The sequence below is a fragment of the Anarhichas minor genome, unplaced genomic scaffold (genome assembly GCF_050575085.1).
Source record: "Anarhichas minor isolate MPS153535 unplaced genomic scaffold, ASM5057508v1 ptg000007l, whole genome shotgun sequence".
Lineage (NCBI taxonomy): Eukaryota > Metazoa > Chordata > Actinopteri > Perciformes > Anarhichadidae > Anarhichas > Anarhichas minor.
The window spans coordinates 11,297,768-11,322,641 of NW_027466453.1; the positions used below are offsets into that span (position 1 = coordinate 11,297,768).

The 24,874-nt window shown below is 40.3% G+C and overlaps 2 protein-coding genes across 2 annotated transcripts; one reads left to right on the forward strand and one right to left on the reverse strand.

Annotated features, from left to right (window-relative positions):
• Positions 1-1,640: 1,640 nt before the first annotated feature.
• xab2 (XPA binding protein 2) lies at positions 1,641-8,159 on the reverse strand. Its single transcript, XM_076085791.1, has 19 exons — positions 8,003-8,159; positions 7,473-7,621; positions 7,105-7,228; positions 6,808-7,005; positions 6,440-6,574; positions 6,176-6,340; positions 5,879-6,023; positions 5,637-5,788; positions 5,414-5,533; positions 5,169-5,300; positions 4,382-4,513; positions 4,108-4,221; positions 3,832-3,994; positions 3,525-3,715; positions 3,106-3,228; positions 2,821-2,992; positions 2,495-2,621; positions 2,268-2,380; positions 1,641-2,131 (listed from the first exon to the last, which is right to left on the reverse strand). Exons 1-19 carry the CDS (start codon positions 8,036-8,038, stop codon positions 2,070-2,072), a joined length of 2,553 nt encoding a protein of 850 aa, XP_075941906.1. The 5' UTR covers positions 8,039-8,159; the 3' UTR covers positions 1,641-2,069.
• Positions 8,160-10,884: 2,725 nt separating this feature from the next.
• Positions 10,885-21,893, forward strand: LOC142944717 (myosin heavy chain, fast skeletal muscle-like). The gene is made up of 40 exons (XM_076085792.1): positions 10,885-10,933; positions 11,057-11,294; positions 11,572-11,715; positions 11,871-12,027; positions 12,179-12,206; positions 12,354-12,459; positions 12,544-12,636; positions 12,722-12,785; positions 13,167-13,265; positions 13,356-13,459; positions 13,542-13,680; positions 13,790-13,908; positions 14,014-14,163; positions 14,251-14,421; positions 14,512-14,815; positions 15,077-15,147; positions 15,235-15,322; positions 15,413-15,530; positions 15,629-15,752; positions 15,836-15,972; positions 16,090-16,345; positions 16,569-16,811; positions 16,924-17,100; positions 17,200-17,345; positions 17,458-17,548; positions 17,642-18,031; positions 18,140-18,266; positions 18,352-18,470; positions 18,634-18,830; positions 18,940-19,123; positions 19,205-19,370; positions 19,461-19,585; positions 19,835-20,143; positions 20,234-20,437; positions 20,531-20,656; positions 20,766-20,936; positions 21,069-21,173; positions 21,242-21,337; positions 21,448-21,579; positions 21,774-21,893. Exons 2-40 carry the CDS (start codon positions 11,076-11,078, stop codon positions 21,789-21,791), a joined length of 5,817 nt encoding a protein of 1,938 aa, XP_075941907.1. The 5' UTR covers positions 10,885-10,933; positions 11,057-11,075; the 3' UTR covers positions 21,792-21,893.
• Positions 21,894-24,874: the final 2,981 nt, after the last annotated feature.

The window sequence follows — 24,874 nt, forward strand, 5'->3', positions numbered from 1 at the left end:
GAAGCTCTGACCCAAGATCACTGAAGCACATTATCGATCTTTGGAAAGCTATTTTAATGACTTTGATTTGCTTGTGTAAACCAGAGAAATATGACATTCATCACAATGTGGTCTGACCAAAAAAATATTTGGCCCAATTATTGCTGAGATGAAGACATTTACAAACCACCATAACCAAGGCAGCTTGTATTCGTCAATGCTTTTAAGTTTGTCCTGAATTGAAGAACAATATAAGAGCATGCAATGTAAATTTAACATGTTAATTGGTCCTTTACTTCTTCTTCTCCAGAGCCCAACAACATGCAAATAAATAAATAAAGAGCTAGGCATACGACACATTACAATGCTGGGTAATCAGAACATCAGCTCCTGATTAAATAATAATAGTTAGAGATTAGCAGCAATGTCAAAAACCTGCAGATATGTTCAGTTGTTTACATACCTTGCTGCACTTTAAAAGCAGACTGCTGTATAAACAGAAAGGCTGAAACGGGAGGAACAGAGTAAATATACTATTTTATGTAAATCTATACAGGAAGGGAAAATGGAAATTGAGTTTGGAAAATAGTGTAATTTGCCTCTAATTTTCATTTTAATTGTGACTCAGGAGTTTCTTTTCGATTGGTTTTGAAGTGTTGCTTCCAGAAGCACCATCCCATTGAAAAACTGAAATCTCAAGAGAGCCTCATCATCACATGATGTTCCAAGAGCACTCAGCGCCCAGCTGCAGTAACTTTGTAAGAGGATTACCTCTCAGCTATTTCAATCTAATTATGACAGAAACACTTTATCCCTTATTTCATTTAACTCCTATGGTGGGTTGAAAACAATTAAAAGCATGAGGCCTTTTACATTAAATACTGAAGTAGATTTACATCATATTTAATCTCAAAGGACAAATACTTTGCACATCTATTATTGGAGCACATCAATCTTGATGTGTTTAGTGTCAGACTAAAGAAAGGAGTTTTGCAGAAATTAAATGTGTCTAATGAAAGAAAACCAAATTACTTTAGTGCAGAATTTCCCGTCAGATGAAAGTCACTGCTTTGCACAGATATAAATCAATTTTTATCACAACTGCAAATTTCAAGACATGTAAATAAAGTTTCAGACATTCAAAGACACCAGCTTGTCAGTTAGAATTGATGGCGCATAATTCACAAAAACGTATGCAGTGGCAATCAGAGAACCTAAAAAGAAAGTCTTGTCCATACCAAAAATTATCAAACTGCATTGGGTCACGATCAGACCCTCAACAACACTGACTGACAGAAACTACAGCATTAATACCTCCAGCTTCTAAAATGATCAGTGGGAAAGTAAACACCTGCACCTGGCACAAGAAGTGGGCATGAGGAAATGACTGCAGGGCTACTGAATAATAAGTTTTAAATGCTTTACTACCCTCCTATTATTCAACTCAGCAAACGTGTACGTCTACAATACATGTACAACCAGAAAGTTATTTGGATGGTTAACTTTTGTTTACTAATTTTGAAATCTTTTCAGGATCACTGGGTTTTGCAAGACACCCACATACTAGAGATCGTCGAGCCAACAATGTGAGGCTTGAATGCTCAGCTCCACTTTCAAATGAATGCCTCCTGTTGAAAACAAACAAACAATGCTCCTCCCCCTTTGTTTTCTGGGGCAGAGCTTCCCGTCAGAACAAGAGCTCTGCATTTATTAAGTGTACAAACGTGTTAATTCTTTTACAAAACGTTTTTTTGGAAACAAGAACTTCACCAGACTTCAGTTACAGTTATCACGTAACCACATAGTAGCATTTCATAACAGAAGACTGCTCATTTGCACAATTATCTTGAGCTTGATATTTGAGAAAGACTGACACCATATGGCCAAAAGTAATACAAGGTCCTGTATTTGTGTACTGTACTACAAAAATCCACCAGGATGGAAAAAAAGGCAAAAATGCTGCCATTCTATAAAGTAAATCGATACAACTAAGGAATTACACAAATTTCAAAAAAATGGGAGCATATTCAATGTCTACAAGAGAAATCAGAAAATTGCATCTTTGAGAAATACAGCGAGGGAGGAATCTTTTAGTCCTCTTTAAGGCCTCCGAAGACGGCTGTGGGGACACTCTTCTGTTCAAGCTGCACCTCTGCGAAAGGACAGGACGAAAACAACAATTTACAAATGCATGTTCATGAAGAAAACATGTCCGCATGAATGTTTAAACAAACACCTAATTTTCCTGTTTTACTGCTGAGGCTAGGCCCGTTGTGTCTGTCACTCACCTTCTGGTCCCTGGCCTTCATCACCTCCGTCCTCGTCATCATCGTCAATGTCAATCTCATCAGGATTGGCTCGTTTGGCAAGCTCAGCCAACTCGCTGCGAGAGGTGTCGCTCCTGCAAAGGCACATGAAGAGGATAAGATTCATGCGTCTCCATTTAGGTTGGAGCGTGTTGTCCAATTTTATAAAAAAGGCATAACTTTTCACCAGAGAAAACAAAAAGACCGACCTGACAAAGAGAATCTTCTCTTTGGGTTTGGGTTTGTCCTGCTCGGCCTCGGCAGCAAGCAGCTGTGCTTTCTGCTCCAGCATCTTCATGTCATCAATTCCCATTTGGCCCGGAGCAAGATCTGACACTGGATACAAAACAAATGGTCGGACAAACAGAAACATTAGCAGGAGTACATTCATCCGTGTGCTGTTCTTAGGGGTAACCTCAGGATTTTGGAAAAATAGCACGCGTGGCTACCATATGAATATTATGAAACATCCCCTCCCTAAGTTCCGTACTGCCTACTCAGCTCACGGCTAACATGTTAGTGCAAGCTCTCTCACCGGTGCCCGTGGAGCTCGTTATTGCCTTCATCATCTGAGAAGACATGAAGTTGACCTGGGTGTTGTATGTGGCTTGGACACTACGTTTGATCCTCAGCATTTCTCTGATCGTGTCCTCATTTCCGTGGCGGATCTCAAATTCCTTCCAGGCCTGCCAGAAATTTGCAGTCACCTGAAAGACCCAAGTTCATGAATATATCAAGAGGAATTACGATGTGCACGTCACTGATGGAAATGTGTCACTTCATTCAGAAACGGGTAACGGCAGGAGGTGGTTTATCTCACCCGTGGGTCGCAAATCTGCGAGCAGTAGGAGTAGATCGCTCTGGCCCGATCGATCTCACCAAGTTTACTCTCCATGTCAGCAAATCGCTGACACATGTCCCTTGCATGCTCATCAGGAAGCACCTGGATAAAAACGAAAAAGGTATAATCCAGATTTTTTGTTATTTCAATAATGAATACAACAGCAAACGTAATTTTGATGAGTCAGAAATAGTAGAAGGATTTGCATAGATAATAACTTGAAAGTATTTAAAAATATCAAATTAAAGGGTCTATTGTGTAAGATTTGTCATTAATATTATTATATTTAACTTCTGCCGATATTCTCCTAAATGCTACACACTGTTCCTTTATTTCAACAGAAAAAAGACCTTCCAATACCACATGTTGTCATACGCGTCAATGCTCTTCACATGTACCTCGATAGCTTTCTGGTAAATGGCTCTGGTATACGTGACTCCGTAAATTTCAGCTGCTCTCTTGATGTAGATATTGAACATGTGATGTCTCTCAACAGAGTCTACTGCCTGCGTTGCTCTTTCATAGACAGCCATGGCGTGTCGTGCCAATCCATATCCCTCCTCCAATTTGGCATACAACAGGTAAATGGCTGGAAAGCAAAACACAGTGGTACATTCAGCATCAATACATTTTATTAAAAAAAAAAATAGACACAATGAAGACTATGCTGTATACACGTCAAAACGTTTTGACAAAGGTACTTACTCTTGGCAAACTTGGCAGGGCAGCCGTCCAGGGCTTGTTCAAATAAATCTCTAGCTCTCTCCAGCTTCTTGCCCCCGTAACGATCAATGAACTTGGTGAGGTAAGTGTTCCAGATGTCATAAACATTTGGCCACCTGAAGAGAGCAATACCGCGCTCGTATGCCTAAAGAGGTATCAACAAACACATTGAAAAATTGTTCAAACGGGTGGTACGGTGATCAAGGCTAGAATACATTTTGACATTATTTAATTAGTTAATTAGTGGCATGTTATTACTTTGAAGCTTTCCTCAAAGTAGTTGTGCTCTTCAAGGAACATGGCATAATTGATGATGATCTGTGGCGTGGCGATGCGGAGGTCAATGATGCGATCGTAAACTGCTTTGGTAGACTGAGAAGAAAAATGGAGGAAGAATTCAACATATACCACTCACAGAGATGAATGATTTCAAAGACACAGGGGATCAGAATTCTAACCCAATACTTAGTATCTTAGAGTTCACCTGTCATGTTACCTTCTGTATTGGCTTATATGTAAACAGTGAGCTTACCTGGAAAGTGCCGAGACTCTCCTCCAGGTCCGCCAGCATGGACCAGACCTTCAAAGACTTGTAAACTCGGTTTTGGACCGGCTCAGATACATCAAAGTACTCCGCCTTCTTGGATGGGATTGCTGTCGCTTTCTAAATTCAAATAATTGAAAGAACAACATACGTCTTACCTCTATATCCACAAAACATGTATACACAAATACACAAGTGGTCTCATTTATTTAAAAATGTGCAATCAGTAATATTCCAGTCCGTGCTCAGAATTGCCATAATTCATTGGCAGGGACTCAAATCAAAGCTAGTCATTTATCTGTTGCTCACATTTCACCTTTTGCCCCAAATCTCTTCTGTTGTGAATACGCTAACCGCCTAGAGCCCTAAACCAGTTATCTGGGATGCATTTGGTTTTGTTTCCGTCAAACAAGTGACCATCTCTGCATCCTCTGAAAGGTTGAGAGAGCTTCAGAGAAAGCAACAAACAGAATGTAATGATTTTGTTAGTCACAAGTCAAGCTGTGGTTCAAGTTTAAAGACGAACACTACACTAAACACCATTACGATAGGCAGCCTCAGGTCAAATCTATGGACTGCTGCATCTGTTACCAGCTGTTAAGTTTGAAAATAAACCTCGACAGAGAATATGCTTTCAGGAAGTAAAAATATGCCAATGTTGTTGTAGTTTCTCAGTCCTGCCACTAGATGTCACCAAACACCTAGTGGAAATAGTGCTACTATTTGACTGATGGCACCCGTAATAATGACCGCAGACGAGATGCAAGTGCCTCACCCTCAGTATGCGCAGCGCCTGTTCATAGTTCTCATGGCGAAGCTCCATCTCTCCATATTCACACCACACTGCAGCAAGGTCATCCACCTGCTTGTAGTTCACCTTGGTAGCCTTCTCAAAAATGGTCCTGGCCTGAGTGACAGTCAGTAAACGTTAAGAAATATCAAAAAAAAAAAAAAAAAAAAAGGAATCTCAGAACTGTGGAGGGTTTCCATAATGCCCGTGGAAAGCCCTCAATGACTTACATCATCCAGCTGCTCGTTTTCCTCGTAGAATTTAGCGAAGGAAACCCAGAGCGAGTGAGGCTTCCCCGTGGCCTTCATCGGATCTATAGTCTGCACCGCCTCAGTGTATGTGTTGATAATCTGCAGAAGATATAGCGAGCGCGGATATATTAGTATAGTACAACATAAATGCAGTTCTACCTGTGTAGCGTTTGTTAAATGTTGTACCAGTATGACGACTTACCTGCCGTGGATTGCCGTCATACAATTTGACCCGCTTGTGCCACTCATGAACATTATGAGGGTTCTGCCGCAGTAGAACACTGTTCAACAGGAGGGGCCGCCGGGCTATCAGCTGCTCGAAGCGGGCCAGTCTGAGCTCCATGTCTATGTCCTCTGGGAGGAGAGGGACAGAGAGTAAGGCATGCATGGCAAGAGAAGTGAAAGCAAGGAACTTTTGCAATATTAATGAATCCACACACACACCATCTTCATCCTTCCCCATCTCAGCTGTGGTCTCCATCTTTGCTGCGATCATGCTCTCCTCAAACTGGGCATAGCTGTCAAACACTTGTGTGAAATCCCGTACTGTTACCACTGTAAGGATGGCCTCCTCATACACATCACGGGCCTGAGAGAAGTAAAGACACGTAAATCATCATAGACAGTCAGTCAACTAGCTTAATATTAAGCAGCGGTATCTCGTATTTTGTTTAAATATATTTCAATATGATGAAGTGCTGTATGATATGTATAAATTGAAGCTATTCGGACAATACACACCTTCTCAAAGTGACCACTCCTAATGTAATAGTCGGCTAAAGAGCACCAGAGTTTTCCAAGTTGGTCCGTGAAGCGAGTGAGGCCTCCTCGGATGATGGCCCCTACATTGAGTGACGTCACTTTATCGGGGTTCTGGGAGATCAGGTCGCACAGCTCATGCCACAGCTGTCCGACAAAATACACGTAGAAACAAGATCAATTTTGCTCGTCAGCTTAAGAAAAAAACAGGCAAATTTGGAAGTGCACAGGATATTAAAATCTTACTTGATAGTTAGATTTGCCCTCTTTGGACACAAAGCTTTCGTCATTGACAACAGCTGCTAGCCGCACAGCTGCTTCATCCAAGCGGCCAACAGACCGCAAGTAGTCTATGTACTCCTCTGCATTTTCTGGAGAAAGCTGCATGGTACAAATAGCAGACAGCACATGTGAAGGACATTATCATTCTTCTAAATGTGTTTTGCTTCTTCATCAACATTTGAGCTTTATACAGTATGCTGTTAAAGCTTTTTGGATAGTTGGTAAAACATTCTCAAGACAAAATCAGCAAATCCAGCGCACAAATACAACTATTAGTGTTCCTCCTAAATAACAGCTGTTTTATGGAACTAGCTTTGGTACCGTGCTCTCACCTTAAGGTACCTGCGGTACACTCGGATTGCTGTCTCGGGCAGAGGGAGGTTACGGGCAAAGCGGAGGTACAGAGGCCAGATACGCGGGTGCTGAGTAACAGGAAGAGCTCGGAGTGCCCGGTCGAATGTTTGCCGGCTTCTTGTGATCTTGCATTGAGATACAAGGAACTGGCAGTAATCAAGCCACAGTCTGGGCATCTAGTTTAAGGAAAGACAGGCGTTAGGTTTCAAGCACAACTGACAACACACAGACCACAATGGAATGTTATTTTGTACTGTCAAGTGGTTCAGTATTACCTTATGCATGAACACCAATGCTCTTTCATGGCAATTGTTGATCTCTTCATATCCTGGTTCAGTGACACATTTCCCTTTGATTTGTTTCCGTCTCTCTCGCAGATAATTGTACCACAGCTTGTAGCTGTAAAATGGAAAAAAAATTAAAGAAAAAGGTTAGACCATAAGCAAATAGTAGTTGTGCACAATTTAAAACCTGGTATAGCCATCTGGCCACTCATCACCTAAATAAAAAAAACAAGGCATGTTCATTCATGCATGTTCTAATGTGATTGCAATAACTTGGATTTGCAGGTAATCGCAGCCAACTGCTTTTACAGTACAATGTTGTTGCTTTGTGTATAACGGTCCCCCGTCACGTTAACTACCTGCCGGGCAGCTCTCTCAGAGCGCGCTCGTAGATCATGTTGAGGGTGGATTTGGCTCCATTCTGTTTGAATTCGATGTAACGCATCCAGCACTTGACAGAGTATGGGTTCCTGATGATCTCCTCTTCGTATGGCAGATCGTCGTCCTCCTATCCGAGCCACAAAGCACATAACACGTCGAGTAACGTAACAACTACAACATGAATAACTTCGAGAGAGTTTCGTTTGCTAAAGCTAGCATTAGTGCGACGTTACTATAACGTTGACACTACATCCGTTTATAGATCGTAAGTAAAACATAAATAAATCTGCGATAACTATCATAACTACTAGTTAGGAGCCAAGAATGCCGGACAACAAAATCTCTACGATTCACAGCTTACGAGCCATAGCAAGCTAACTTGTTACACACAAACACACAGCTATGCTAACGTTAGCGCTTTAGTAAAAGTTAGCTAATGTTAGCTAACTAGCTAACACTCCCTGTCAATAAACGCCATTAGATAATAATATGCAGTGGTGTAACTTACGAATATAACATCGGGTTTTCCGTTTTGTGAAGGCATTTTCTTCCAGGGGAGAATAGCCGTTCGAGATTTAAAAAAAAGAGCAATGCTAACTGTAGCTAACACTTCGGTTGCAGACAACTCAAAGCGTGTCGGGTGGAGGTGGGATACTTCCGGCTTTGTCACGTTACGTCACAGCAACGTCAGGGGTCATTATTTTGTGCGCAAAAATATGGATCTTGTAGCAAATGTCGTATCTGTGCTTGATCTGCTTATTACAAAGTCTGTATTATAAATTATATTGTGTCACCTTACCACTGGCAAAATTAACCAGTTGGCTGAGCATACTGCTGACATTATGCTACAATCTGAAATACAGTAGGCAAGGCAAGGCAAGGCAAGTTTATTTGTATAGCACATTTCAACAACAAGGTAATTCAAAGTGCTTCACATAAAGCCATTAAAAGCATCAAAACATAAAGCAAAAGAAAAGGAGATTTAAAAATAATCAAGAACATTCATTGAAACATTAAAAACAGTCATTAAAACAATAGAAAGCAGTGTAAGAAATAAAATACAGTAGTAAAATGCAGAAATTGATTAATATCCTTGAATCTGGTTCAAGTAAAGGCAGCAGCAAACAGAAAAGTCTTCAATCTTGATTTAAAGGAGCTGAGGGTCTCAGCAGACCTGCAGCTTTCTGGGACGCTGCTTCTCCATGTTTAGTTCTGACTCTGGGAACAGGAAGCAGACCGGTCCCAGATGACCTAAGGGGTCGGGATGGTTCATAAGGTAGCAGCAGATCAGGGACGTATTTAGATGTAGTGCACACTACTGCACATTCATTTATGTATATTTTGATTTTGATTTTGGTAAATGTCGTAATAATTAGGTATCTGGTAGTGTATATCATATAGCATGACTGATACTGGAGTGACTGTTGTGATAACCTGAGGCCAGAACAGACCCAGTCTTAATGAGACAGTTTAGTCCAGTGTAAAAGTTACCCTAAGAAAGTTAGTGTGGCTCAAATGAAAACATATACAACATATGCAAATTGTGATGTAAATTAAATATCATAGCGAGTTACCAGAAGTTAAGAATGCCGTAAAGTTACTTTTAAAGTTATAAGGTAAAACTTTTTTACTTTAAAAAAATAAAACTATTAGTGTATAATTTGTTCTCTCAAAACCACAGTGACATAATTTTTGAAGGATATTGTGTTTCCTTAACAGCAACAACATCCTATCAAATGTAGCACAAGGATAAAGAACTTTGACATCTGAGTGGAACTTATTATAGGTCTTATCTCAGCCTTGTTGGCAAACACTTTTGTATTCCTATTAAGGCAAAGTGTAATAACACTTGAACTTTATGGAATGGGCCTTACATTCAAGTTTACCAGAGCAACATGATCTGTGCAACATGACCTGCAACTATATACCAGCACCCCTTGGGTGCTTCTCCAAAATTAAGTTGCATGTCTGGCTATGGTCATGTTTAATTGCGAGGGCAAGTAGAGACAAGCTCTATTATACAATTATGAAATCCTTCTCAAGCAGGCTAAGTTGGAATCTAAATCATTTGTTATTTAATTATTTGACTAAATTATTTGTTGAAACAAATAACAGAAACACAAACATGTTGCACAGCATCTATTTTTGGACATACTTTGGACTTTGGTTAAGGCTCTCTTTAAAACATGTGCATGACATTATGAACATGTCATACTCTTCAAAATGTATATATGGTGTGTGAGGGACTGTAAGCTACTATACTAAGTTTTATTTTACTTATATTTGTAATACTTGCCAATGATATTCAATTTTATTGCATTTCAAAGATTTTAAATGTGGACAAGCTCCGACACTAAACACCAATGACATTTTAGTTCATCTCACTAAGGGCAAAGAGTTTACAGGTTCAAAAAACGAAAGTCAAAATATTTACTAAATAGATGAATATGTATTTGTCGAATTAGCTATGTTTTGTAAATAATTGTACAACGCACAGAATGTGAGTTTCGATCCCATCTTGCTGGATTCATTTATCATTTATTTTTTCTTGTTTTATTTATTTTTTGACAGTTGAGCAATGTTGAATCTTAAACACGCAAAAAGTTTACTAAGATAGGTTTCAGATGAGAGGGATGCTTGACCAAATCGAGAGGGGGACGGCTGCTGACTGGGCGGTTCCAGCCTCTATAAAAGCAGCAGCAGCTTCAGACTCCTTTGAGAACTGAGAGGCATCACAGGTTAGTGCTTTGTGTGTGGTTATGCTCATCTAATTTGCTTACAATCAAAATTGCATTAATGTAATGTCACTCTTTGTCAGCATGTTTTTTCATGTCAAATAGTCTTGAAGGGATATAAATAAGCAAATATGTTACTTTCTTTTGTAAAGCAAGCTGCTAAATATATTTTGCAACTAATAATAGTGAATTTAGAAAAGTCTGTTATTTGATATTATTCGAATGATCCAAATAGCTTTGGATCACTGGAGAGACTATGAAACACAGTTGTGTAGGAGCTTATATAACTGTACTGTACTGCAATTGTAAAGGCAAAGCAGATGTATTCATATAGCACAATTCAAACACAGAGGCAATTCAAAGTGTGTTATAGGCAAAGAAAGTTATTCAAGTGAGAACAAGAAGCAATACAAAAGCAGAATAAAATCAATCAAGATAGACCAAAAAGAATGAGAAAAAAAGGAAATTAAATAAAACTCTTAAAATGAAACAAAACACAAATGACAGCTACACTGCAGTAACAAAAGCTTATGGAGCCACGCAGGTTATAACAGGTTAAAATTCATGTAGTGTGACTGCTGTTTACTGCTGCTTTAGACAGCGGAAAATATTAAAATTGTTTTACCTCTTCAATGATCAACTCAATCTTTCTTTAACAGCATTCTAGGGCAACAAGCTGTGGCACTCATTTGGGATAAACTGAGGTAAGACATCAACAATAATACAACCTCCATAACAGTCAGATACAAATACTACCATATAATACCACCAAATACTATCACAATGAAATTATTCGAAGTAATCCAAATTCTTTCTTATCTTTTCAGTCCCAAATAAAGTGCAACCATGAGTACAGACGCAGAGATGGCGCAGTATGGGCCTGCGTCCATATACCTCCGCAAGCCCGAGAGGGAGAGGATTGAGGCTCAAAACTCTCCATTTGATGCCAAGACAGCCTTCTTTGTGGTCGATCCAGTTGAAATGTACCTAAGGGGTAAACTCGTGAAAAAAGAGGGTGGCAAAGCCACAGTTGAGACACTCTTATATGAAGGAAAGCCACCAAAGGTAAGTGTAATCATGCATGAAAATCAAATGACCCCAAACCAACTGATGACAGTTCTCTAAATCGTTAAGATATTACTATTTTACTTTAGGGACTTTCTTAGCAAGAGAGAATGAGATACATTTTATTTAACTATTATATGAGACTATGACTATGTGACTTGACTAATATTATTTAAATTAAAGGTAGGTGAATACATGCTTTATTTAAATGTATTGTTAACAATGAAATAGGATGACATCCATCCCAATTTACCTTTTTACTGCATTTTCTTTTTAGGTTCTCACTGTAAAAGAAGATGACATCCATGCAATGAATCCTCCCAAGTATGATAAAATTGAGGACATGGCCATGATGACCCACCTCAATGAGCCAGCTGTGCTGTATAACCTCAAAGAGCGTTTTGCATCATATATGATCTATGTGAGTGTTTAGATCTGCATTAACATAAAGAAAAAAACAAAACTTTTCTTTTCTCTACAGCCACTGCTCTAAATGAAATTCAGATTGAATTTATGTATACAGTATGTCAGATGTAGAAGCAATGAAGTCAAAAGGGAACTTTCTTCCCTTTCCAGACCTACTCTGGCCTGTTCTGCGTCGTCGTGAACCCCTACAAGTGGCTTCCTGTGTACGATGCTCAGGTTGTCAATGCATACAGAGGCAAGAAGAGAGTCGAGGCTCCACCCCACATCTTCTCCATCTCTGATAATGCCTATCAGGCCATGCTCACTGGTAAGAGATCGTATTTTGAGAAGACAACAGATGAATTTGTCTTTATGTGACACACTAAACAAGACGCAGCAGTTATGACCTCAAATGTGACTGTATTTCGACAATATATGGTATTTTATGAGATCTTAAAGTATTTGTTTTTTTATTTCAGATCGTGAGAACCAGTCTATCCTTATCACGTGAGTGAATACATATATAACAGAATAATATATATGTATATATAACATGTATAATATCATATAATACTATGTTTTATGTATCTATATAAGATATTATGGGACATTGATATGACTCAAGTTTTCTCCCTCCCCTCTTCTTTCCCCCAGTGGAGAATCCGGTGCAGGAAAGACTGTCAACACCAAGCGTGTCATCCAGTACTTTGCAACAATTGCAGTGGCTGGAGGAAAGAAAGCAGAAACTAGCAAAATCAAGGTAAAATTTGTTGTACGCTAAAAATCTTTGCCGCAGTTGATTGTTGTTGAATAATTTAGACAGCCTCATAATGTCTCTATGTAGGGTTCGCTGGAAGATCAAATCATTGCAGCCAACCCTCTACTAGAGGCCTATGGTAATGCCAAGACTGTGAGGAATGACAACTCCTCTCGTTTTGTAAGTGTTAAAAGGGCATAACATACACATAAACCTTTTGAGCTGCGTGTCAAAAATCCTGCTAACTTTAATCTGATGTGCTTAGGGTAAATTCATCCGAATTCACTTTGGAACCACTGGCAAACTGGCCTCGGCTGATATTGAAACATGTAAGTCATTTTCTATATTTTGCAGTTTGAATTTGCACTTGATATGGTGGTAGTATTGCAAATAGCTTAAAAACATTTGTTGTCACTGTATGATAATATATGCAATATGTAATATATTCAGCAGCAGTTATGTGGAATAGTTTTAGCTACAAGCCTTAACTCAATTATCTCTATATCTCCATTGGAAACATTGAGTCCTAAAATCTTGGGCTTTATTTTGTTCTATGCTTTTGGCAATATTGTACAAAGATATGATGCCTCTTGGTGAGGTTGTGCATACATTTATATATGTCAAATATTTCCTTTTTTATATATTATCAATAATAATAGTATGATTTAAATTCAACAAACTGTAATTTGACTTTGATTTGTTAATCTTAGATCTGCTGGAGAAGTCTCGTGTCACCTTCCAGTTGTCTGCTGAGAGGAGCTACCATATCTTCTATCAGCTGATGACTGGCCACAAGCCTGAGCTCCTGGGTATGTTACAACTCAAATTTGAGATAGAAATGTAAACAATGCCAGAAAAAACTCTAAACAATACTATGTATTTCTGTTGTTCTCCTCCAGAGGCTCTCCTGATCACCACCAACCCCTATGACTACCACATGGTCAGTCAGGGTGAAATCACTGTCAAAAGCATCGATGATGTGGAGGAGTTTGTTGCAACAGATGTAAGACAACAATTAGTCAAATAGATAGTTTATTGGGGAAAAGGTTTCCCATACCAATAACTTTGGTTCATTTACATTTCAGACGGCAATTGACATCTTGGGCTTCACTGCTGAGGAGAAATTGGGCATCTACAAGCTGACTGGAGCTGCGATGCATCATGGCAACATGAAATTCAAGCAGAAGCAGCGTGAGGAGCAGGCTGAACCCGATGGCAATGAGGGTAATTGTTTAAAAAAAAGAATACTATTCTCATCATGCAAGTTTTCTGGTTTGTAAAATACCGTACCAGTGAATATGTATTCAGTGCTCCTTGTTTTTCTCTCCACCAGTGGCTGATAAAATCGCCTACCTCCTGGGCCTGAACTCAGCCGACATGCTGAAAGCTCTGTGCTACCCAAGAGTCAAGGTCGGAAACGAGATGGTGACCAAAGGTCAGACCGTGCCACAGGTAATAAAAAGAAGATTTGAGATTTGGAAAAAATAGGGGAATGTTTGCATTTTGATATGAAAATATTTGTCTAATAAATTACCACACTAAAATCCTTACTTCTAGGTCAACAATGCTGTCAATGCTTTGTGCAAGTCCATCTATGAGAAAATGTTCTTGTGGATGGTCATCCGTATCAATGAGATGCTGGACACAAAGCAAGCCAGACAGTTCTACATTGGAGTGTTGGATATCGCTGGATTTGAGATCTTTGATGTAAGTTACAAAAACACACAAGTAGAGATGATATACACTATGAACACTGCATGCCAATTTAACTGATTATCTACCTGTTTACTGTAGTTCAACAGCTTGGAGCAACTCTGCATCAACTTCACCAATGAGAAACTGCAACAGTTCTTCAACCACCACATGTTTGTCCTGGAGCAAGAGGAGTACAAGAAAGAAGGCATTGAATGGGAGTTCATTGACTTCGGTATGGACTTGGCTGCCTGCATTGAGCTTATCGAGAAGGTAAGACAAATCTGTCAGGTAGAACTAAATTCCTGTTTTTTGGAGTGGATGCTAAATTATTGATTCTTATATGACAAAATGTCTCTTCAGCCAATGGGCATCTTCTCCATCCTTGAAGAGGAGTGCATGTTCCCCAAGGCCTCTGACACAACGTTCAAGAACAAGCTGCATGATCAGCATCTTGGCAAGACCAAGGCCTTTGAGAAGCCAAAGCCTGGAAAGGGCAAGGCCGACGCTCACTTCGCTCTGGTTCACTATGCTGGTACAGTGGACTACAATATCAATGGCTGGCTGGACAAGAACAAGGACCCCCTGAATGACTCAGTTATTCAGCTCTACCAGAAATCTGCAAACAAACTGCTATCGTTGCTGTATGTAACCCATGGAGCTGAAGGTAAGACGCTATACAAACTGGTAATTAATACATTTATGTTAATAAGGAGATAAAACCTGAGCAGAAACAAAGGCAATGATTCAGTGGCATTGTTGCAACTTCTCTGGAACAACCATCTGGTGGGCGTAAAAAAAAAGGATGGTTCCTTCCGGACCATCTCTGAACTACAAAATCCATTTTTCACGAAGAAGAATGCTTAAACACTGATAACACGTTATTTATTCAGTCCCATTAATGAAATTCAATTATTTTGCAAAACAGATGCTGCTGCTGGCAAGAAGGCTGGAAAGAAGAAGGGAGGTTCCTTCCAGACTGTGTCTGCCCTTTTCAGAGTATGTATTGTTTCATACAGTATCTTTGGATAACAATCAAAAACCTCAAATAATGTTGACATATTATCTTGTTATGACGCTCCACAGGAGAACTTGGGCAAGCTGATGACCAACTTGAGGAGCACCCACCCTCATTTTGTCCGTTGTTTGATTCCTAATGAATCAAAGACCCAAGGTAAGACATTCATAATCCTCCTTTCTGCACTTTGTGAAACATAGTATAAAAAAAGAGAAATTCTACCCAATATGTGTTTGCAATTACCAGGTCTTATGGAGAACCACTTGGTCATCCACCAGCTGAGGTGTAACGGTGTGCTGGAAGGCATCAGAATCTGCAGAAAGGGCTTCCCCAGCAGAGTCCTCTATGGAGACTTTAAGCAGAGGTGACAATCATTTTCAGTTTATGCATGACAAATTGAATTGATTTTATGCCTGCCCAAGAGTTGAAATACATCAAAGTCACAGCATAATTTCCTTGCAGATACAAAGTATTGAATGCTGGTGTCATCCCAGACGGACAGTTCATTGACAACAAAAAAGCTTCAGAGAAGCTGCTGGGCTCCATTGATGTGGACCACACTCAGTACAAGTTTGGGCACACAAAGGTACATTCTTTTGGACAATGTTAACAGACTTTCACTAATGCAGTTGTCCTGTTCTGACTAATTTCCTTCACTTGACAACATAGGTGTTCTTCAAAGCTGGTCTGCTGGGTACCCTGGAGGAGATGAGAGATGACAAACTGGCTCTGCTGGTGACCATGACTCAGGCTCTCTGCAGAGGATATGTTATGAGAAAGGAGTTTGTTAAGATGACGGAGAGGAGGTACAATTATCATGCATGCACTATACTAAGTGATATCATATTGATATTTCAACATAATCATATTACAATAAAAGTTCCGTTAATATATATATATATATATATATATTTTGTTTTTAGAGAGGCAATCTATTCCATCCAGTACAACGTCCGTTCATTCATGAATGTGAAGAACTGGCCATGGCTGAAACTCTACTTCAAGGTCAAACCTCTTCTGAAGAGTGCTGAGACTGAGAAGGAGCTGCAACAGATGAAGGAGAACTATGAGAAGATGCAATCAGACCTGGCTACTGCACTGGCCAAGAAGAAGGAACTGGAGGAGAAGATGGTTTCTCTGCTGCAGGAAAATAATGACCTGCAGTTGCAAATGGCTTCGGTAAGTGAAGTCATTTGGACCGAATTCATCAATTAGATCTCAGGAGATACTTGCAGACCAAATGCAGGGTTTGCATTATGTACCTGCTTTACCAAATATCTAGCCTTTCTGAATAGTCAATCTATATATAATTGGTATTACACATTAAACAAAAAGTAAATAATAAACTCGTATTTTCATGGATAATCTAAAATGTGTTACCACATGCATATTCAAAATATAGGAAGGTGATACTCTCTCTGATGCTGAGGAAAGGTGTGAGCAGCTCATTAAGAGCAAAATCCAGCTCGAGGCCAAAGCCAAAGAGGCAGCTGAGAGACTGGAGGATGAAGAGGAAATGAATGCTGAGCTGACTGCCAAGAAGAGGAAGCTGGAGGATGAATGCTCTGAGCTGAAGAAAGACATTGATGACTTGGAGCTCACCTTGGCTAAAGTGGAGAAGGAGAAACATGCCACAGAAAACAAGGTTCACATAACTTGAAATATACACTGATACAAACTGATAAAATATTTCTACAGAATCACATATGCATAGTTGTTAAGTTATACTAAAGCGTATCCTTCATTCCTTTTTTAAGGTGAAAAACCTGACGGAGGAGTTGGCATCTCAAGATGAGACCATTGTCAAGTTAACGAAGGAGAAGAAAGCCCTCCAAGAGGCTCACCAGCAATTACTTGATGATCTCCAGGCAGAGGAAGACAAAGTCAACACTCTGACCAAGGCCAAGACAAAGCTGGAACAGCAAGTGGACGATGTGAGGAAACATTGCTTTCAAAGTTATGAAACTAGAAAACAGTTTGGGTTTTAGCATTGATGTTCCATTGTACAAACACAAAACATTTTATTTCAAAAGCTTGAGGGATCACTGGAGCAAGAGAAGAAGCTTCGCATGGACCTTGAGAGAGCCAAGAGGAAGCTTGAGGGAGATCTGAAACTGGCCCAGGAATCCATAATGGATCTGGAGAATGACAAGCTGCAATCTGACGAGAAAATCAAAAAGTAAGTTTTTGTTTCTTTGTAAGTTTATTAATCCTCGTATTAGCATACCACACATTACTCTCAAACAACAGTAAAACTATAACAAAGAAATATGTTTGGTCTCCTCTTCCAGGAAGGACTTTGAGACCAGCCAGCTCCTCAGCAAGATTGAGGATGAACAGACTCTTAGTGCTCAGCTTCATAAGAAGATCAAGGAACTCCAGGTAATGTATTTGACATGAATATTACACTCAGTGAATCAAAACAAACATGTTAAGGTTAATAAGTTGCATTGATATTACTATCATCAAATCCAGGCTCGTATTGAGGAGCTGGAGGAAGAGATTGAGGCTGACAGGTCGGCTCGGGCTAAGGTAGAGAAGCAGAGGGCTGACCTCTCCAGGGAGCTCGAGGAGATCAGCGAGCGGCTCGAGGAAGCTGGTGGAGCAACATCAGCTCAGATTGAGATGAACAAGAAGCGCGAGGCTGAGTTCCAGAAGATGCGTCGGGATCTTGAAGAGTCAACCCTGCAGCATGAATCTACCGCAGCAGCTCTCCGCAAGAAGCAGGCTGACAGTGTTGCAGAGCTGGGAGAGCAGATCGACAACCTCCAGCGTGTCAAGCAGAAGCTGGAGAAGGAGAAGAGCGAGTACAAGATGGAGGTTGATGACCTCTCAAGCAACATGGAGTCTGTTGCCAAAGCAAAGGTGTGGGGTTTGTTTCTAAGTCAAAAATGAAAAAGAAAAATGATCTATTGACAAGCAGCAAATGTCTGTGTTGCTTGAATACAAATTTAGCACATTTATTATTAATAGGGCAACTTGGAGAAAATGTGCAGAACTCTTGAGGACCAGCTGAGTGAGCTCAAATCCAAAAATGATGACAATGTTCGCCAACTGAATGACATCAATACACAGAGGGCCAGACTGCAGACGGAGAATGGTAAGTCACCTGTACACCTGTAATGAAAAGCACTTGCTAGGTGAGTTAACCATTTTCAAAAACTAGTTCATACATTGTCCTTCAGGTGAGTATTCCCGTCAAGTTGAGGAGAAAGAATCTCTGGTTTCCCAGCTGACCAGGGGCAAGCAGGCCTTCACTCAGCAGATTGAGGAGTTTAAGCGGCACATTGAGGAGGAAGTGAAGGTATTATAATACCCATTTTCTCTACAAAATACGCCGCAACTTAAGAATAATAGTAAAACAAACATCTTGTGGAAGTAACCAAGAAACTTGTATCCCTACCCAGAGTTCCTATTTGCAATGTATATGTAGGTCAGTAAACAAGGTCTCTTGTCATGTAAAACAGGCCAAGAACGCACTGGCCCATGCTGTTCAGTCAGCCCGCCATGACTGTGATCTGCTCAGAGAGCAGTTTGAGGAGGAGCAGGAGGCCAAGGCTGAGCTGCAGCGAGGAATGTCCAAGGCCAACAGTGAGGTGGCTACGTGGAGAGCCAAATATGAGACTGATGCTATTCAGCGCACTGAGGAGCTGGAGGAGGCAAAGTAAATAAACAATTTCTACTGTTCCATACATTAAACACATTGCAATACATTGTAGTGTAGGTAATGTTTCAGTATTCAACAAAGATGTGTCCTTCCTTGCTCACTACAGGAAAAAGCTTGCCCAGCGCCTTCAGGATGCTGAGGAATCCATTGAGGCTGTGAACTCCAAGTGTGCCTCTCTGGAGAAGACCAAGCAGAGGCTGCAGGGTGAGGTGGAGGACCTCATGATTGATGTGGAGAGAGCTAATTCTCTGGCTGCCAACCTTGACAAGAAGCAGAGGAACTTTGATAAGGTACGTAAATGTTAGGTAAAAAAACAAATCCAGATTTATTAAAATGAAACCAATAATGTTTCCTCATGTATTTAATTCTAGGTCCTGTCAGAATGGAAGCAGAAGTACGAGGAGAGCCAGGCAGAGCTGGAAGGATCCCTGAAAGAGGCTCGCTCTCTCAGCACTGAACTGTTCAAGATGAAGAACTCTTATGAGGAGGCTCTGGATCATTTGGAGACCATGAAGAGAGAGAACAAGAACCTGCAACGTATGTGAACAGTTATACTTGAGGGAAAATACTACTGATTGTAGAGCAGCTCCTAAAGGTGTAATTTGTTTTGTATTATCTTTCCTGTAGAGGAGATCTCAGACCTGACTGAACAGCTTGGTGAGACTGGAAAGACTATCCACGAGCTGGAAAAAGCAAAGAAGACTCTGGACACTGAGAAGACTGAAATTCAGACAGCCCTGGAGGAAGCTGAGGTACAACAACATCAGAAGTTGACAGGGACTCACAAAAACCATCCAACTGTTTTTTAGTGTGGGTAATCAAACATGCATATTGACAATGATAAAAGACATTGGATCTTCAAGTTTACTTTGGTTTGGCACATATACAAAACTAAAAACAATATGCTGGCTCCTACAGAAAAAAAGTTGATCATTTTGTAATTTTCAAGTCTGGGTGACCTGTTGGAATGCTGATTTGTTAACTGTTGAAATTACACCAAGGGTGCCCTGGAGCATGAGGAGTCCAAGATTCTCCGTGTCCAACTTGAGCTCAACCAGATCAAAGGTGAGGTTGACAGGAAGCTGGCAGAGAAGGATGAGGAGATGGAGCAGATCAAGAGGAACAGCCAGAGGGTGATTGACTCCATGCAGAGCACTCTCGATGCTGAGGTCAGGAGCAGGAACGATGCCCTGAGAATCAAGAAGAAGATGGAGGGAGACCTGAATGAGATGGAGATTCAGCTGAGCCATGCCAACAGGCAGGCGACTGAGGCCCAGAAACAACTGAGGAACGTCCAGGGACAGCTCAAGGTGGGTTTGGTTGGATTGCTGAATGAAAAAAATAATAATGGTTTGAAAGTAAAGAAAGTTAAGATGAACTCTTCATTTTTATGTTTTCAGGATGCCCAACTGCACCTTGATGATGCTCTCAGAGGACAGGAAGACATGAAGGAGCAGCTTACCATGGTGGAGCGCAGAAATGGCCTGATGCTGGCTGAGATTGAGGAGCTGAGAGCCGCTCTAGAGCAGACAGAGAGAGGACGCAAAGTGGCTGAGCAGGAGTTGATTGATGCTAGTGAGCGTGTGGGACTGCTTCACTCTCAGGTTTGTTTTCAATAATTCACAAGAAATTAGTATTTTGAAAATACAATAACAAAACATCATATTAAACATGGCTTCCTTATTTTTAACATTCAGAACACCAATCTTATGAACACCAAGAAGAAGCTGGAGACTGACCTTGTCCAGGTTCAGGGTGAAGTGGAGGATTCAGTTCAGGAAGCAAGAAATGCTGAGGAGAAAGCCAAAAAGGCTATCACTGACGTGAGTTTACATCTCTAGCTCACCTATGTTATGTTTTTGTTCTACCTCCATGCACTGACAATATATATTATAGATTGTGAAAGAATTAGAGACCATTGTATCATTTCAGGCTGCCATGATGGCAGAGGAGCTGAAGAAGGAGCAGGACACCAGTTCTCACTTGGAGAGGATGAAGAAGAACCTGGAGATCACAGTCAAGGACCTGCAGCACCGTCTGGATGAGGCCGAGAACCTCGCCATGAAGGGTGGCAAGAAGCAGCTCCAGAAACTGGAGTCCAGGGTATGCATTTTATACTTGAAATGCTCATCATATATGAAGTTTAGGACGTATATTGTGCGTGGAATGAGTAGAATGAATTCAACCTTTTTCAGTACTAATATGTTTGATGAATTATTTCTCATCACATTACAGGTGCGTGAGCTGGAGACTGAGGTTGAAGGCGAGCAGAGACGTGGAGCTGAGGCTGTGAAAGGTGTTCGCAAATACGAGAGGAGAGTGAAGGAGCTGATCTACCAGGTAAATTATTATTTAACTGGTAATTATCATGGTTTGAATCCGTTGGTAAAAAATATTTATCTATACAGACTGAGGAGGACAAGAAGAATGTGATCAGACTTCAGGATCTGGTGGACAAGCTGCAGCTCAAAGTCAAGTCTTACAAGAGACATGCTGAGGATGCTGTGAGTCAAATAGATCATGTGACACATGATTTACAGTTGATATAATAATAACATCACTCTTAACTGTCTTGTAGCTACAGTATGTCAATATAATTTCAATCCCTTCACAGGAGGAGCAGGCCAACACTCACATGTCCAGGCACAGAAAGGTCCAGCATGAGATGGAGGAAGCTCAGGAGCGCGCTGACATCGCTGAGACCCAGGTCAACAAGCTGAGAGCCAAGAGCCGTGAATTTGGAAAGGTATCTTGGTTGTTTGCATGATCACAGTATCAATTGTACTGACACAAGAAGTCAGTAAAATGATTTGATGCTGTGCACTTTCACCATTGACAGTGTAAATCAATATCACAGCTTATATCGTACCCAATCATTACATATTTGAATTTCCACCTGAGAATGACTATGCTAATTGATTTTCCTCTCTTTTTCTTTAGTCTGATCCTGCTCAGTAAGAGTCATCATCAAGTTGAGGCCTTTCAGCAACGTTCATAAAATATGAGCCAGTGGCTGGGGCATCTTTAACTTATTAATAAAAATGATAATTGACATCACAATCCAGAATCCTGTCATTTCCTTTCTCACAACTAAATTATTATCAAGCAATAAGCCATGGCTGTATTATCTTATTGTATCGGCAGCACTATGAGTGTGTAAGAACAATACCATCCATCCATTTTCTTTCCACTTATCCGGGTCGGGTTGCAGGGGCATTTCAATCAGGAGAGACAAGTCGGATAAAAGAAAAGATAGTTTATTATTATACAGATGATATGTGATGATAAAGTCCTGACAAGTAATCGAGGGGCGTCTGCCCTGAGCAGCAGCAAGATAGAAGATGGCTGATAAGGCTGATAGAATGATGAGTTGATGAAGTCTGGGAAGACGGGGCGTTGATAGGAAGGTGGAGGGGTGCATAACAGCAGCATGAACGTACTGAAGGTAGAGAGACAATCATATTTAAAAAGAGACAGCAGCAAAACTACGGGCTTAGGCATACAAGAGTATAGTCTTCCTGACTGAATTTACGGTAGAGCTTCATCAGGCTCAGCAGGGTATTCCAGACGTCCCTCTCCCCAACAAAGGTTTCTAGCTCTTCCTGGGGAACTCCAGGCCAGACGAGACATACAATCCTTCCAGTGTGTTCTGGGTATACCCATTTCTAAGGCTGAGCCCAGACCCCCAACAAAAGAAGCTCATTTCGGGTCACTTTCCAAAGCTCATGACCATAGGTGAGGGTAAGAACGTAGATAGACATGGAAAATCAAGAGCTTTGCCTTTCAGCTCAGCTCCCTCTTCACCGCAGCAGTCCGGTAAAACCATTACCGTTATCCATTTTCCCTCACTCGTCAATGAGACCCCAAGATACTTAAACTCCCTAGCACGGGGCAGTGACTTACTCCCAACCTGGAGGTCGCAATCCCCCGATTTCCAGCATTGAAGCATGACTTCAGAATTGGAGGTACTGACTAATCCCGACCGCTTTACACTCGGTGTACAATACGTCCTTCTGACATGTTGTTAACTATAAACCTGCACAAAATGGAAATACATGTGTTTGGGAAGGGGAAACCTTAAATCTTCAATATGGTGGAAGGATAATATTAATTATAAAAAATTATTCACATATTTTGAGTAGGATGGTGTTATTATTGCCTCCTTAACCCTCAAAATCTAGATTTACTAAAACCAGACCACAGTGTTTCCAACTTAAAAGAGACCAAAAAAAGAGAAAGAAAAATGTGCTGGTTATTTTATCTGAGATCAGAGCGAATCAAATTCTGCTTAGGACTCATAAAAGGCTGTATCCTATCCTGCATCCATGCAATACTTTAATTGGGATGTCACAGGCGATAAATAGATGTAGGGTGCCAAGTCATGCAAGTCTTTGCACTCTGTCTCCTGGAGGAAATTAAAGCTTGACTTGGAATCTTGGAGCAGAATGAGGTCTTAAGCCTTTGATGCCCCTCTGCTATCCCTTTGGGCTTTTTCACCGATGGGTACTAGGATTTCACATCATACTCCTAAAGGGAATATACGGTGATAGGGCAAACATGCAGCAAAGGAAATCCACACCACCAAAGTGGATTTCTTTCCATAGCAGAATCCTAAAAGGTTAAATGTAAAAGGAACAACATATAACTATATATAACTCATTGGTCCAAGTAATGACCACGTTTTTACTCAGATACCACATGGCACAACATACTGTATATTAATTCGTAGATGTTTAAAAGCAATGACAGCATGCAATCAGTATCGGGAGCAAAGAAGTTTTAAAGAAGTAAGAAATACTTATGCTGGTCACTTTAAGTCATCGCATAATCTGTATGTGTCCTAAAAGCCAACTCAAAATAAGTCAACATAAGTTAAACAAAAAAACCTGAATGAAATGGGTTTAGTTGTCATGTTTTAAAAGGTTTTCTGTGTTTTTGCTATTTCACTTATTGCTTATTTAACAGATAGTCCTCCTCCTTAGTATCACATGTAGCAACAGTATGAAGTTCAATTTTAGAGAAAGTGGGGAATTGGATCAAACCTACAGCCAACATAGATGACAGGTTAGGGTAATACGACCATTTAAACTGTGTGTACTTGAAAGGATTGGTAAAATCTCAGTGTGCTTCTCCACAAAGGAGAGCAAGCTGTTGGAGTCCTTTAAGGAGACTCCATCTGTTCTCACAGAACAGAACAGAACCTTCATTATCTTTACTACTTCAGGTCGAACTACAGCAACGCTTGATGCTGCACACCTGGCAGAGCTCTATAGCACTGCATTATCTGTAACATACCGGGGACAAAAACAAGTAGAGCAAGTCAGTCATTTTCTGTGAGCCAGCTCAGCCCATTTCTGGCACTTCTACCCGATCCTAGGGCAACAAAACTTACCATTCAGAACATATTGCCCTGATCTTACATACAATTTATTTAATTCGATCAAAATAATTTTTGATCTAAATAAATAAATAAATATTATATTTGAGAAATAAATAGATTATTCAAGAAAATAAATCTTTTTAAACTTCTGATATGGTGTTCATAACATACTAAATCTGTCCTATAAATATATCCTCCTCTTAATGCCAAATATAGATCACTGCTCCCTCCCTTAGCTGGATTTATTTTTGACCATGCATACCTTGTGATCTTCTAGTATGATGACAAATAATGAGTCACGTCTGCTCAAAGCTTGGAAATGAAAGTAAATCTTGGAGATGATCTCAGACTTTCCCTTCATTAAATCAGTCAGTCAGTATAAACTCTTCCACTCAAAAACTGCTTATTTTTCACCCATCACAGGAACATATTTATGCTATTTATAAGGACCATAGTTCTGGTGTTAAATTATCTGAGTTGGCAATCCTTCTAATCCCAGGAGATGCATAGCACTTGTCTAGTGTTAATGGAGAGACCATGGCCAGAATTTGATTTCAGATGTCTGAGGTTAGTATGTGCAGTAACTTTACACCAGTGACATTTCAAGGCTTCTCCAAATGTAAAACTCATCACTGGTTGTGATATCAAAATGAATAGGACA

Excerpts from the sequence above, each read along its gene's own strand:
- xab2 (XM_076085791.1), bottom strand. The coding sequence starts at position 8,038 with ATGCCTTCACAAAACGGAAAACCCGATGTTATATTC. Across the intron at positions 4,514-5,168 it reads AGGCGCTGCGCATACTGAGG|AAAGCGACAGCAATCCCATC; the intron begins GTGAGGCACTTG and ends ATTTGAATTTAG. Across the intron at positions 3,995-4,107 it reads ACTTTGAGGAAAGCTTCAAA|GCATACGAGCGCGGTATTGC; the intron begins GTAATAACATGC and ends ATACCTCTTTAG.
- LOC142944717 (XM_076085792.1), top strand. The coding sequence starts at position 11,076 with ATGAGTACAGACGCAGAGATGGCGCAGTATGGGCCTGCGTCCATATAC. Across the intron at positions 16,346-16,568 it reads TGCAGTTGCAAATGGCTTCG|GAAGGTGATACTCTCTCTGA; the intron begins GTAAGTGAAGTC and ends TTCAAAATATAG. Across the intron at positions 20,438-20,530 it reads TGGGACTGCTTCACTCTCAG|AACACCAATCTTATGAACAC; the intron begins GTTTGTTTTCAA and ends TTTAACATTCAG.